The sequence below is a fragment of the Macaca nemestrina genome, chromosome 3, assembly GCF_043159975.1.
Source record: "Macaca nemestrina isolate mMacNem1 chromosome 3, mMacNem.hap1, whole genome shotgun sequence".
NCBI classification, from domain to species: Eukaryota; Metazoa; Chordata; class Mammalia; order Primates; family Cercopithecidae; genus Macaca; species Macaca nemestrina.
Window position 1 is genome coordinate 66732176 of NC_092127.1, and position 15893 is coordinate 66748068.

The window sequence follows — 15893 nt, forward strand, 5'->3', positions numbered from 1 at the left end:
CAAGCCTTGTCAGCTTCCACATGGTGTGGAGCCTGAGGGTGCACAGAAGTCAAGAATTGAGGTTTAGGAAACTCCGCTAGATTTCAGATGTATGGAAATGCCTAGATGCCCAGGCAAAAGTTTGCACAAGGGTGTGGCCCTCATGGAGAACCTCTGCTAGGGCAGTGCAGAAGGGAAATGTGGGGTCAGAGCCCCCACACAGAGTCCCTATTGCAGCACCACCTAGTGGAGCTGTGAGAAGAGGGCCACCATCCTCCAGACCCCAGAATGGTAGATCTACTGAGACCTTGCACCATGCACCTAGAAAAGCCACAGACACTCAGTGCCAGCCTGTGAAGGCAGCTGAGAGGGAGGCTGTATCCTGCAAAGCCACAGGGGCAGAGCTGCCCAATACGATGGGAACCCAGCTCTTGCATCAGCATGACCAGGATGAGAGACGTGGGGTCAAAGGAGATCATTTTGGAGTTTTAAGATTTGACTGCCTCACTGGATTTAGACTTGCATAGGGACTGTAGCCCCTTCATTTGGGCCAATTTCTCCATTTGGAATGGCTGTATTAACCTAATGCCTGTACTCACATTGTATCTAGGATGTAACTAACTTGCTTCTGATTTTACAGGCTCATAGACAGAAGGGACTTGCCTTGTCTCTGATGAGATGTTGGACTGTGGACTTTTAAGTTAATGCTGAAATGAGTTACGACTTTGGGAGACTGTTGGGAAGGCATGATTGGTTTTGAAATGCAAGGACATGGGATTTTGGAGGCGCCAGGGATGGAATGATATGGTTTGGCTGTGTCCCCACCTAAATTTCATCTTGCATTTCCATGTGTTATGGGAAGGACCCAGTGGGAGGTGACTGAATCATGGGGACAAGTCTTTCCCATGCTGTTCTCGTGATAGTAAGTCTCACAAGATCTGATGGTTTTATAAAGAGGACTTCCCCTGCACAAGCTCTCTCTGCCTACTGCCATCCATTTAAGATGTGACTTGCTCTTCCTTGCCTTCCACCATGATTGTGAGGCTTCCCTAGCCATGGGGAACTATAAGTCCAATTAAACCTCTTTCTTTTGTAAATTGCCCAGTCTCTGGTATATCTTTATCAGCAGCATGAACATGGACTAATACACTAGGTTACTGCATCTTCTAATCTCAACAAGACCACGGGGTAACAACTAATCTCAAGGCATTCACTGACCCAGATTATGACAGACATATAAAAGGCTGGAACTTTAAAACTATTTGATTCGTGCTGTCCGTAGTTAGTTATAACAGAAGCAAATGTTGTATGCAACTCCTTTTTTTTCCTCTACCACCCTCACTGTCTGAGAGTAGCCCAAACCAACTCTACTGCAGAAGCATAGTGATTTGTCACATCCTAAAGTGAAAGGGGTAGGAGGGATGGAAACTCATCTTCCTTTCACTAATAAAATGTCAAAGTCATCCAAAATTATGTATTGGTTCACTGTTATGGGAGATATTTAAAATGCTACTTTGGTAGATTCCCGAAGTACTATATCACCTTTTGAGTTGACAATAGATTGGCAGAATAAAAGGCAAGTACAGAGTAGAAGAAGTGAAAGTCCCAAGTAGTTAATGTTTTCAGCTGCATTCTTTACCTAGGAAACTGTATACATTCCCCTGATTTAACTACCATTCCCCTGATTTAACTACCACCTATATGCTGATCATACCCAAATCTATCTAACAATCAATGTAGACTTTTCCTCTAAGCTCCAGATTTATAATTCCAACTACTCAGTGAAAAACCTTACCTGAATTTCCCTTAGGCAACTCAAACTAAATAGGTCTAAATTTGAACTTACTACCTTTTCCCAAACCCTGCCCTTTTCTTCCTTCCCCTTTCTCGTCTACCTTCTCACCCAAACCAGAAACCTAAAAGCCACCTTGAATTTTCTTTCATCTTCACTCCTAAATCTAATCAATCACAAGTGCTAGCACTTTCCTCAGTCCTCTCTGACCTACTGTTATTGCCAGGATCAGAACATCACTTGCTTGGACTATTATAGTGGCCTTCTAACTGATCTCTCTCCACCAGCCTTGGCCCCCTCAAGTCCATTCTCTACACTTCTGCCAGGGTGATCTTTCTCAAATTTAAATCTAATTAGATCTCTCCTTAAAACTCTTCATGGCTTTCCACTGCTTATAGTCAGCATGGTGTATAAAGCTCTTCAGCAGATTCAGCAGTCTATCTACCTCCCCAGCCTTCTCTCTCTTCCTTTCCACTTCCATTGCAGTGTACATTCCAGCATTAGTTAATTACTTGTAATTCTAGAGATACATCAAGTAGATTTTTGCATCCACACCTTTGCATGTCCTATGTCCTAGAGTTATCTACACCTTCATCTCAATTTCTTCTGCCCCATGACTGCCTGCTGAACTCCTTCCTCTACAACATCTAAAATCCTACTTGTAGGTCATCTCCCCCAATTCTAGACAAATGTAATCACCTCGTTTTCTATATTGCTTCCTATATCATAATACTTCTTATCCTTTTCTATATTACTATGCATGTATGCAAAATATAGACATAGCACATCAAAACCCTTATACATTATTACAAATACTTATTTACACTTCTGCCTCCCCTGGATTGTCACTCATTAAGGGCAGAAACCATTTGATACTCAATTTTATAAGCCTGATGCCTACCATAGCATCTGGCACACTTACACTCAGTAAGTATTGGCTATTCTTGAAGAGGATTCTAAAATTTATTCAACTACCTCCCCCCCAAATTGAGAGCCACTACACTCAAACTTGTGATTTATCCTGCAAAAATCACATAAACTGGTAATACCAACATAAGTATATCTTTGTCATATAGTCAGTCTGAAATTGGGATAGATGAGATATCCTTTTTCTCTATAAGCCTTGTTTTGGTGCTTTTAGAAATCCAAAGGTCTTCATTCAGAAAAAATTTCAAAAACTATTTGTATAGCTCAAAATACCACAATTTCTTAGTACTATTAGATCCTTTCTGTGGAGAGGTTATATAGAGATGTCATAACTGGCCAGTGGCATTGGCATAAGAGCTGTGAAACACACACACACACACACACACACACACACACACACACAGACATTTACCTACATGTCCTATCTACTCCCTCAAGGAGACAGGAATGAGATCTGTGTCTTTTATATTTATTTTCCTGCACCATTCTTTACACACCATATGTTTAACAGATATGCAATTCCATTTCTAATAATAATGGTGAAGTTGACAGGGAGCCTGTACTACTGGAAAGAATACTAGCCAGGAGCTAGGACCCCTGATGTGCTGTGATGAAATGTAAAAAAGAAAAGTCCCTCTCCACAGCCGGGCATGGTGGCTTACGCCTATAATCCCAGCACTTTGGGAGGCCAAGACAGGCGGATCACCTGAGGTCAGGAGTTCAAGACCAGCCCGGCCAACATGGTGAAACCCTGTCTCTACTAAAAAATATTTAAAAATTAGCCAGGCATGGTGGTGCATTCCTGTAATCCCAGCTACTCGGGAGGCTGAGGCAGGAGAATTGCTAGAACCCAGGAAGTAGAGGGTGCAGTGACCCGAGATTGCACCACCACTGCACTCTAGTCTGTGCAGTGGAGCGAGACTCCATCTCAAAAAACAAAAAAGAAAAAAAAAGTCTCTCTCCTGACATATATATAAATGAGAAGTAATATGAGGAAGAAGTAGCAATTTTCAGGATCTATTACATGTCGGATGCTGATTTGGGCACTTGATGTGTAGTATTGAATTAAATTCTCATAAAATTCCAATGAGATAGGATCATTGTTTCTATTTTACAGGTGAGGGAACTAACTCAGAATCATTTGCCCAAGAACACAGAGCTCATAAGTAGCAGAGTCGGCATCTGTACCAGGCAAAAAGCCTACATTCTCAATTAGTGTCCTACACTGCAAGTGTTTTGTATGTCACATTCTAAAGAAGAAACTTAAAAACCGATAATCAAAATTTTATACATCTATTCCCACTGATCTTCAAACAACTGCATAATAGAAGGAACATTTTTTAAGATTATAGTTTAATAGTTGTGTAGAGTAAAAGCAGTGATGTAGAGGTCAGGAATGCCTCTAGCCCAATCCAGTCTCTACTTTATATGAACTGTGTTTTCTTACTTTAGTTACTCCCTCAGCACATCAGTTTTTGCATCTGTGAAATAAAGAAAATGCTCCCTATTTTACAGGGTGACTATGAAGATGATACATGTACAACCCTTTATAAAGATTTGATAAACAACAATGCTGGCAAATTAACAGCAATAAAAGCTAACAAAAAAACGTGTGAAAACAGAAAGTATGCTTACAGAAGCCAGTAATCTTCCATCTTCCTTCATAGCAAGGTAACGGTTAGCACACACTCCTTTGATAGACACAACTCCTCTCTCTTCTGCTTGAAGTTGTAATTTGACTGTAACGGGAAAAAAAATTATCTTTGTAGAACCATAGAGGAAAGAGCGCTCTTCACAACATTTATGCAATATAAAGACAAAACACACCTAAGCAACACCTAATCCACTTGGGGGATTGGTGAGGTTGGGGATATGGGTGAGTGACAAGGAGCAGATGTCAACTAAACTGTATGAGAGAGGATGAGATGCAGAACTACTAGGGCACCAGTGCCTTGTAAGTCCCTTGTCGCTCCTATGTCACAGGGTGAGCAGAGAAGGGGGACATATGGAGAATTGTTTCCTTTGTTGGGCAGTTAGCTTTCAATTGCCCCCGTTAACTGTTTACATTTTTTAAAGTGAACATACTTTAAAGGTGCATAAAAGTACCCTCACCATGTGAGAATTCCCATGCTACTGCCTATGTTGAAACTATTTAAAAGTTATTTGCCAATTCTTCATGAATAAAACACAATCTAATAATTCACTGTTATAATTTGAGCTGTATTTTCTTGACTTTTTTTTCTTTTTTGAGTCAGAGTCTTGCCTCTGTCACCCAGGCTGGAGTGCAGTGGCACAATCACAGCTCACTGCAAGCTCTGCCTCCCGGGTTCCCACCATTCTCCTGCCTCAGTCTCCCAAGTAGCTGGGACTACAGGCGCCTGCCACCACGCCTCGCTAATTTTTTGTATTTTTAGTAGAGACGGGGTTTCACCATGTTAGCCAGGATGGTCTCGATCTCCTGACCTCATGATCTGCCCACCTCGGCCTCCCAAAGTGCTGGGATTACAGGCGTGAGCCACCACGCCCGGCCCTATTTCCTTGACTTCTACACATCTTATTTCTAGCTTCCTCTTCAATGAAATATAGATGCATTTAGCTTTCTATATGGGATTTTGATGTCTATTTTTTTGTGCGCAAATATCTATCTAGTGGAAACACAAAATGCTTATACTTAATTTGCTTATACAGCAAATGATTTTCATAAAATAAGTGTGATGAAAGATTTTCATAAAATAAGATCCTGAGAAAGATGACTTGTCACATTGCATTACCAATATTAAGCAGATTATAGAAAAAAATACTTAATTATGACAATAATGCAATATGGACAAATAATTACATAATTAATTGAAATAAAAATGAAGTAAAGATTATTTTGCTATTCAGAGGCAGCATTCTCCTGCCTAGAACAATATTCCCCCAAATGTATTTTGGCTATCAGATGTTACATAAAAAACAGGTTCTGGCGTCAAATAATTTAGGAAAATCTTAGTTAAGCCAAGTTAACTCTTTATTACCAAACTTCTCAGAACTCTGCTTATCATAAGATAAGCAAGATAAATGTTTGTCCAACCTATTTTCATAGGTCATCCTATATACTATGGATATGTTTAGTATATTCTTGAGAGCAAGAGAAAAAAATGCAATTTTAGAAATCAGCATATTATCATTTGAATAACATTGGAAATATAAAATAAATATAATTTCCAGGTGTTTATAGGTAGCTAGAGAAATGGCATGAAAAAGCAACTTTTGAAAGTTTCTGAAGTAATTAACTTTGTTAGATATCATTATGTCATAGTAATTTATGTTTTAAAATTTTTCCTATCAAGACAGCAACAGACATGCAAAATGAAACATAATATCTGGGATTAGCTTTAAAATAAGCTAATAGATTGTTTTAAATAATAATAAATTTTTAATAAAGTGGATAGGATAAATAAGATTGACTTGTGTTAACAGTCATTAGAAGCACAGGATCTCATTATTCTAATCTCACTACTTTTATGAATGCTTAAGAATTTACAATTAAAAAAACAATCTTAGCATTTTGTTGAACATTTCATGTCTGAGTCTCCTCTGTGTGTCAGTTACCCCCGGATTCCAGAAAGCATTGCATCATTGAAGCCTGCAGTTACCCAAGTGAAATTCTTCTACAAAATCTTAAAAGATAATACGAAGTAAAAGGAATGTAAGAAGACATGAAACCCAAAAAAGAAGGGTATGAAGTCTTTTTTACAACATTATTGGAAAATGCAGAAAATAAGCTTTGTTTTTAATCAACATAACCAAACATCTTAATGAGTATGAGCAAATTATTGTATACAGCTCTAAAATGATTCAGATAAGCCATTTTAATGAAGAATGCATTTGCATCTCACTTTAACTCATAAGGGCGTACAAATGCCCATGAGGTAAGGCTGCATAATCAATTGCTATACTTTCTTTCTGTCCCTTATCAATAAACTCTAGCCCAGCTCTAGCCCACCGTCTCATAAATGTGTATTACTGGTCATAAGGGTGATTAGAGATATTCATGTATGGCCAGATCAGTACCAGTGACTCAATACTCAAAGTAAATATCATTCATTTACTCATTAACCTTTTGTAGACCTTAACTATTCCACACTCAGGGACTGTTATTCATTAAACCACTAAGCAATAAGCATTAAATGTAGATTCTTGAAAAGTGTTTCCATTGGCATATAATTTTTAAAATATAAGTTTTAAAAATAACCAGAGTCTATAACAAGAAGTTGAGGAAGTCACAAAATCATAGATTTTCTATAAAAACTATCTGAGCTGAGATGCATAAAAAACCTAAATAAACTGAATTCAATATACAGATGATCTCTTCCCAAAAAAGAGACGCACAGCTGCTTCATCTCCTAAATAAATTCGATATACAGATGATCTCTTCCAAAAACAGAGATGCATAACTGCTTCATCTCTGATAGGAGGAGGAATAAACTTGCCAAATATGGGACTATGAAGAAACCAGCTGAATTTTTAAGAAACTTTTATTAGCTGCTGATGTGAGGAAGTAGAATTCTGAAGAGCCCTGATCAAAGAGCAATTCCATATCCACCTGCCAGTTCTTTCCCATAGAGCTTCCACTCAGTGCACAAGTACCACACACCAAAGGCTAGGAACAGAACAGAAGGGCTAGAGATCCTCCTCAAGTACTCTGGGCCTTTGCAGACTGCAAGGCAGCAGTCCACTGAAGGCTGGGAGCAGGTCAAATGGCTGAAAGCGATCCTTCTGAGAAGCACTGAGCTTTCACCAAAAACAAAGCCAATGACCAGCAGGATAAAGAGAGATCTTCCAAGATGTGGAAAGCCAGGAGTAGAGTTCAAGAGCAAGGTTAACTCCCCACCAATCCAAACATTTAGCAGCTGAGTTACAAAGGCAAAATGAAATATTTTAAAACTACTCAATTCAATTAACCCAAGAAGGCAGAAAGGGAAAGACGGAAGGTAAAGGACAGAAAGGATAATTAGAAAAATAGCAAAATGTGTGAATTTGATTCTGTCATCATGCTGCTATTTGGTTATTTTGCACACTAGCTGATGCAGTTTCTTCCTAGTGTCATTGGTCTTTATATTTTAGTGTGTTTTTGCAGTGACTGGTACCGGTTTTTCCTTTCCATATTTAGTGCTCCTTTCAGGAGCTCTTGTAAGGCAGGCCTGGTGGTGACAAAATCCCTCAGCATCTGCTTGTCTGGAAAGGATTTTATTTCTCCTTCACTTTTGAAGGTTAGTGTGGCTGGATGCGAAATTGAAAATTTTTTTCTGTAAGAGTGTTGAATATTGGCCCTCAATCTCTTCAGGCTTATAGAGTTTCTGCTGAGAGGTCTGCTGTTAGTCTGATGGACTTCCCTTTGTAGGTGACCTGGCCTTTCTCTCTGGCTGCCCTAAACAGTTTTTCCTTCATTTCAACCTTGGAGAATCTGATGATTATGTGTCTTGGGGTTGATCTTCTTGTGGAGTATCTTGGTGGTGTTCTCTGCGTTTCCTGAATTTGTATGTTGGCCTGTCTTGCTAGGTTGGGGAAGTTCTCCTGGATAATATCCCGAAGTGTGTTTTCCAGCTTGTTTCTATTCTCCCTGTCTTCTTCTGGTACTCTAGTCAATAGTAGGTTTGGTCTTTTTATGAAGTCCCATATTTCTTGGAGGTTTTTTTCACTCTTTTACATTCTTTTTTCTCTAGTCTTGTCTTCATGCCTTATTTCAGCAAGATGGTCTTCAAATTCTGATATCCTTTCTTCTATTTGGTTGATTTGGATGTTGATACCTGTGTATGCTTCACGAAGTTCTCATGCTGTGTTTTTCAACTCCTTCAGGTCATTTACGTTCCTCTCTAAACTGGTATTCTAGTTAACAATTCCTCTAACCTTTCATAAAGGTTCTTAGTGTCTTTGCATTGGGTTAGAACATGCTCCTTTTAGCTCAGCGTAGTTTTTTATTACCCATCTTCTGAAGCCTGCTTCCGTCAATTCGTCCAACTGATCCTCCGTCCAATTTTGCACCCTTGATGGAGAGACGTTGCGATCATTTGGAGGAGAAGAGGCATTTTGGCCTTTTGGGTTTTCAGTATTTTTCTGTTGATTCTTTCTCATCTTTGTGAGTTTGTCTAGTTTCAGTCTTTGAGGCTGCTGACCCTTGGATGGGGTTTTTGTGGGGACTTTTTTGTTGTTGATGATGCTGTTGTTGCTTTCTGCTTATTATTATTTTTTCTTTCAATGGTCAGGTCTCTCTTCTACAGGGCTGCTGCAGTTTGCTGGCAATTCACTTCAGGCCCTATTCTATCTGATTTGCTTCTGCACCTGGAGATGTCACTCAAGGAGGCTGGAGAACAGCAAAGATGGGTGTGTGCTTCTTCTCTGGCCTCTGACCTTGAGGAGCACCATCCTGATGCCAGTAGGATCACTCCTGTATAGGTGTTTGACAACCCCTGTTGGAGGGTCTCACCCAGTTGGGTGGCACGGGTAATAGGACCAGTTTAATGAAGCACTTTCTCTCTTGGTGGAGGGGGTGTGCCTCTTAGAGACCTACAAAAAGACTTAGACTCCTATGAAATAATAGTGGGAGACTTTAATGCCCTACTGTCAATATTAGATCAATGAGACAGAAAATTAATAAGGATATTCAGGACTTGAACTCAGCTCTGGATCAAGTGGACCTAGTAGACGTCTATAGAACGCTCTACCCCAAATCAACAGAATATACATTCTTCTCAGTACCACATGGAACTTATTCTAAAATCGACCACATATTTGGAAGTAAAACACTCCTCAGCAAATGCAAAAGAACTTAAATCATAACAAACCGTCTCTCAAAACACGGTGCAATCAAATTAGAACTCAGGATTAAGAAACTCACTCAAAACCGCACAATTACATGGAAATTGAACAACCTGCTCCTGAATGACTCCTGGGTAAATAATGAAATTATAGCAGAAGTGAAGAAGTTATTTGAAAACGAGAACAAAGAGACAATGTACCAGAATTTCTGGGGCACAGCTAAAGCAGTATTAAGAGGGAAATTTATAGCACTAAATGCCCACTTCAGAGAGCTTGAAAGATCTGAAAGCAACACCCTAATATCACAATTAAAAGAGCTAGAGAGGAAAGAACAAACTAATCCAAAAGCTAGCAGAAAACAAGAAATACCTAAGATCATAGAAGAACTGAAGGAAATAGAGACAAGAAAAACCCTCCAAAAAAATCCATGAATCCAGGAGAAAAGATTAACAAAATAGACCGCCAGCTAGACTAACAAACAAGAAAAGAGGGAAGAATTAAATAGACACAATGATAAAGGGGAGATCACCACTGACCCCACAGAAGTAGAAACTATCATCAGAGAATACAATAAATACTTCTACTAAAAGAAATTGATAAATTCCTGGACACATACACCCTCCCAAGGCTAAACCAGGAAGAAGAATCCCTAAATAGACCAATAACAAGCTCTGAAATTGAGGCAGTAATTAATAGCCTACCAACCAAAACAAGCCCAGGACCAGACGAATTCAGAGCTGAATTCTACCAGAAATACAAAGAGGAGCTGGTACCATTCCTTCTGAAACTAAAAAATTTTCAGAAAATTGAAAAGGAGGGACTCCTCCCTAATTCATTTTATGAGGCCAGCATCATCCTGATACCAAACCAAGAAGAGACAGAACAAAGAAAACTTCAGGCCAACATCCCTGATGAACATTGATGTGAAAATCCTCAATAAAATACTGGCAAACAGAATTCAGCAACACATGAAAAAACTTATCCACCACGATCAAGTCGACTTCATCCCTGGGATGCAAAGCTGTTTCAACATACATAAATCAATAAATGTAATCCATCACATAAACAGAACCAAAGACAAAAACCACATGATGATCTCAATAGATGCAGAAAAGGCCTTCGATAAAATTCAACACCCCTTCATGCTAAAAACTCTCAATAAACTAGGTGTTGATGGAACATATCTCAAAATAATAAGAGCTATTTATGACAAACCCACAGCCAATATCATATTGAATGGGCAAAAGCTGGAAGCATTCCCTTTGAAAACTGGCACAAGGCAAGGATGCCCTCTCTTACCACTCCTACTCAACATAATATTGGAAGTTCTGGCCAGGGAAATCAGGCAAGAGAAAGAAAGCGTATTCAAATAGAAAGAGAGGAAGTCAAATTGTCTCTGTTTGCAGATGACATGATTGTATATTTAGAAAACCCCATCGTCTCTGCCCAAAAACTTCTTAAACTGACAAGCAACTTCAGCAAATTCTCGGGATACAAAATCAATGTGGAAAAATCACAAGCATTCCTTTACACCAATAGACAAGCAGAGAGCCAAATCATGAATAAACTCCCATTCACAACCGTTACAAAGAGAATAAAATACCTAGGAATATAGCTAACAAGTGATGTGAAGGACCTCTTCAAGGAGAACTATAAACCACTGCTCAAGGAAATAAGAGAGAATGCAAAGAAATGGGAAAATATTCCATCCTCAAGGATAGGAAGAATCAAGATAGTGAAAATGGACATACTGCCCAAAGTAATTGGTAGATTCAATGCTATTCCCATCAAACTACCATTCACATTCTTTACAGCATTAGAAAAAACTATTTTAAATTTCATATGGAATGAAAGAAGACCCCGTATAGCCAAGACAATACTAAGCAAAAAGAACAAAGCTGGAGGCATCACACTACCTGACTTCAAACTATACTACAAGGCTGCAATAACCAAAACAACATGGTACTGGTACCAAAACAGATATATAGACCAATGGAGCAGAGCAGAGACCTCAGAAATAATACCACACATCCACAACCATCTCATCTTTGGCAAACCTGCTAAAAACAAGCAACGGGGAAGAGATCTCATATTTGATAAATGGTGCTGGGAAAACTGGCTAGCCATATGCAGAAAACTGACCCCTTTCTTATACCTTATACAAAAATTAACTCAAGATGGATTAAAGACTTAAATGTAAAACCCAAAACCATAAAAACCCTAGAAGAAAACCTAGGCAATACCATTCAGGACATAGGCCAGGGCAAAGACTTCATGACTAAAACAACAAAAGCAATTACCACAAAAGCCAAAATTGACAAATGAGATCTAATTAAACTAAAGAGCTTCTGCACAGCAAAAGAAACTATCAGCAGAGTGAATAGGCAACCTACAGAATGGGAGAAAGTTTCTGCAATCTACCCATCTAACAAAGGTCTAATATCCAGAATTTATAAGGAACTTAAACAAATTTACAAGAAAAAAACAAACAACCCCATCAAAAAGTGGGCAAAGGATATGAACAGATACTTCTCAAAAGATGACATTTACATGGCCAACAAACATAAGAAAAAAAGCTCAACATCACTGATCATCAGAGAAACGCAAATCAAAGCCACGATGAGATACCATCTCACACCAGTCAGAATGGCGATTATTAAAAAGTCAGGAAACAATAGATGCTGGCAAGGCTGTGAAGAAATAGAAACACTTTTACACTGCTAGTGGGAATGTAAATCAGTTCAACCATTGTTGAAAACAGTGTGGCAATTCAAGGATCTAGAACCAGAAATACCATCTGACCCAGCAATCCCATTACTTGGTATATACCCAAAGGATTATAAATCATTCTACTATAAAGACACATACACATGTGTGTTTACTGCAGCACTATTTACAATAGCAAAGAAATGGAACCAACCCAAATGCCCATCAATAATAGACTGGATCAAGAAAATGTGGTACACATACACCATGGAATGTCATGTAGCCATAAAAAGGAATGAGATCATGTCCTTTGCAGGGACATGGATGAAGCTGGAAGCCATCATCCTCAGCAAACTAACACAGGAACAGAAAACCAAATACTGCATGTTCTCACTCATAGGTGGGAGCTGAACAATAAGAACACATGGACACAGAGTGGGGAACAACACACACCAGGGCCTGTTGTGGGGTGGGGAGCGAGGGGAGGCAACTAAGAGGATGGATCAACGGATGCAGCAAACCAGTATGGCACACATATACCTATGTAACAAACGTGCACATTCTGCACATGTATCCCATTTTTTAGAAGAAATTAAAAAAAAAAAAGAAAAACGGTAAAATGGCAGATTTAAACCAACCATATCAATAATAACACTGAATATATATGTTCAACACACCACTAAAAGGAAACAATTGTCAACAAGATGAAAAAACAAAACCTAACTATGTTGTTTACAAGAAAAGCACCTTAAATACAAATATACAGGCAGGTTGACAGTAAAATTGTTGAAAAAATAGGTAAAATACAGACCTTAAGTATAAGAAAGCTGATCTAGCTATATTAATATCTGACAATATAGCCTTGAAGGCAAGTAGTATAACCAGAGATAAACAAGGTCATCATAATCATCTTAAATATTTAGCAGCTAATAATAGAACTCTAAAATATCTCAAGCAAAAACTGACAAGAGAATAAATCATTAAGAAAATGGAAGGTGTGAACAGCATTACCAATCGTGATTTAAATGATACTGTTTTTTAGATCAAGTAAGTTTTATTTATCTAAGACTTCATCCCCCTAATATAGTCATTTTAAAAACTATGTTCCAAAAAATTAACTGTGGCCGGGCACGGTGGCTCACACTGTAATTCCAGCACTTCGGGAGGCCTTGGCAGGCAGATCACTTGAGCCCAGGGTTTGCCCAGCCTGGACAACAAAGTGAAACCCTGTCTCTAAAAAATTTTTAAAAATATATATTTTTAATGGAAAAAAATTAACTCTCCCAGCTTGGGAAGCCATCTATGGCAATTTGCCTGCAGGCCTTGAATTGTTCAAATCAATTAACTCCATCTGAGAAATTCCTTTTCCAAAGACACCATAATACTAAGTAATATAGAAGGCACTTATTCTGAACTGTTGGTACCCATGGTTCCTTTGTTTGTTTTATCGATTATAGCCTTATTGAGGTATAATTCACATGCCATGCAATTCACCCATTTAAAACATGCATTCAATTCAATGTGCTTTACTATAATCATAGCATTGTGCAACCATCACAATCAATTATAGAACATTTTCATCACCCTACATTCTTTAGCAGTCACTTTCCATGTCCCTAATACCACTCATCCCAACCCTGGGCAACCTGTCTCTATAGATTTGTCTATTCTGGACATTTCATATAAACAAAATGTGACTTGCCTCTTTCACTCAGAATAATGTTTTAAAGGTTTATGCATGTTGTAGCATGTATCAATACTTCATTACTTTTTATTGCCAAATAATAGTCCGTTGTATAGACAGACTGATTCATCCCTTCAGCAGCTGATGGATATTTGAACTGTTTTTACTTTTTGGCTACACAAATAACATTGCCATGAACATTCATATACAAGATTTTGTGTAGACATACGTTTTCTTTTTTGGGGAGTATATAGCTAGGAGTCAAATTACTGGGTCATATGGTAACTCTATGTTTAATCATTTGTGGAATTGTCAGACTGTTTTCCAATGCAACTTTACATTCTCATCAGCAATATATGAGTTCCAATTATTCCACATCCAGGCCAACACTTGTTATGGTCTGTTTTTATTTCTGAATTATAGGCATCCTAGTTGAGTGTGAAGTAGTATCTCACTGTGATTCTGATTTGCATTTCTTGGATGGGTAACAATGTTGAGCATCTTTTCATGTGCTTATTGGCTATTTGGTTACCTTCTTTGAAGAAATGTCTATTTAGATCTTTGATTCATTTTTAGATTGTCTTTTTATTATTGAGTTGAGTTAATTATATGTCCTAGATACAAATCCCTTTCAGACATATGCTGTGAGAATATTTTCTCCCATCCTGTGGGGTATCTTTTCACTTTCTTGATGTTGTCCTTTGAAGCATAAACACTTTAAATTTTCATGAAGTCCAATTTATCAATGTTCTTCTTTTGTTGATTGTACTTTTAGTGTCATATCTAAGAAATCATTGCCTAATCTAGGGTCATGAAAGTTTACACCTGTGCTTTCCTCTAAGTTTTAGTTTTACCCCTTCTATTTAGGTTTTAATACATTTTGAGTTAATTTTTGTATGTGGTATGTTGGCACGACTTCATTCTTTTGCATGCGGATATGCCCAAATCGACACTTAAAGATCACTACACCCAACACATTCCCAAAAATAAATTATATACTTGACCATAAAACAAGCCTCAATACATTTGAAATGACTGAAATCATATGACATATTAAAGTAGAAATCTGTTAACAATATGATATCTGGAAAATCCCCAAATATTTGGAAATCAAGCAATGCATTTCCAAATAAAACACAGAGAAGCCCAGGTGTGGTGGTTCATGCCTGTAATCTCAGTATTTTGGGAGATGGGTGGATTGCTTGAGGTCAGGAGTTCAAGGCCAGCCTGGCCAACATGGCAAAACCCCATTGTACAAAAAATACAAAAAATTAGCCAGGCACAGTGGCATGCACCTGTAATCCCAGCTACCTAGAAGGCTGAGATATGAGAATTGCTTGGGCCTGGGAGGTGGAGGTTACAGTCAGCCGAAATAGCATGAATATACTCCAGCCTGGATGACAGAGCGAGAACCTGTCTCAACAACAAGAACAAAACAAACAAATAAACAAACAACAGAGAAAATAAATCTCAAAGAAATTTAGAAAATATTTCTAGTTGTATGATAATGAAAATTCAGCATGTTTAAAGGGAAAATTACAGCTTTAAATATTTGTATTAGAAAAACAAAACATAAAAAATCTATGCTTCTACATTATGACCTAGAAAAATAAGAGCAAATTAAACCCAAAGTAATAGCACAGGGAATATTTAGCATGTAAAAATTGTACATTTGAATATGTACAGATTAGTAGAAAACAGTCCCAAAGAGTTACCAATTATTTGGGGATAATGAGATAAAAATGCTCTTTTACCTCCACATGCATTTTGATATTTAAATTTTTTTTCTCAGTTGTGCATGTTACCTTTATAATAAGCATGTAACAATGTTTGCATTGTTAAAACTTTAAAACAATCTAGGATGAAATACCAACTGTGTGGCATATTAAACAGGACTGAAAATAAGCACATTCATGAGTTCAAGGAGGGAGACAGAATTTCTCAATTAAAAAGGGAGTTAACATTGTTACATCCCACATGTAACAATGTTAGCATTGTTAAAAC

The 15893-nt window shown here is 38.0% G+C and overlaps 1 protein-coding gene across 1 annotated transcript in view; it reads right to left on the minus strand.

Annotated features, from left to right (window-relative positions):
- Positions 1-15893, minus strand: part of LOC105486416 (fibroblast growth factor 2) — a 72516-nt gene that overhangs the window by 16851 nt on the left and 39772 nt on the right. Inside the window, exon 2 of the mRNA XM_011749293.3 lies at positions 4334-4437. Within this exon, the coding sequence (XP_011747595.2) occupies positions 4334-4437 (104 nt within the window). The remainder of the gene's footprint in view (positions 1-4333; positions 4438-15893) is intronic.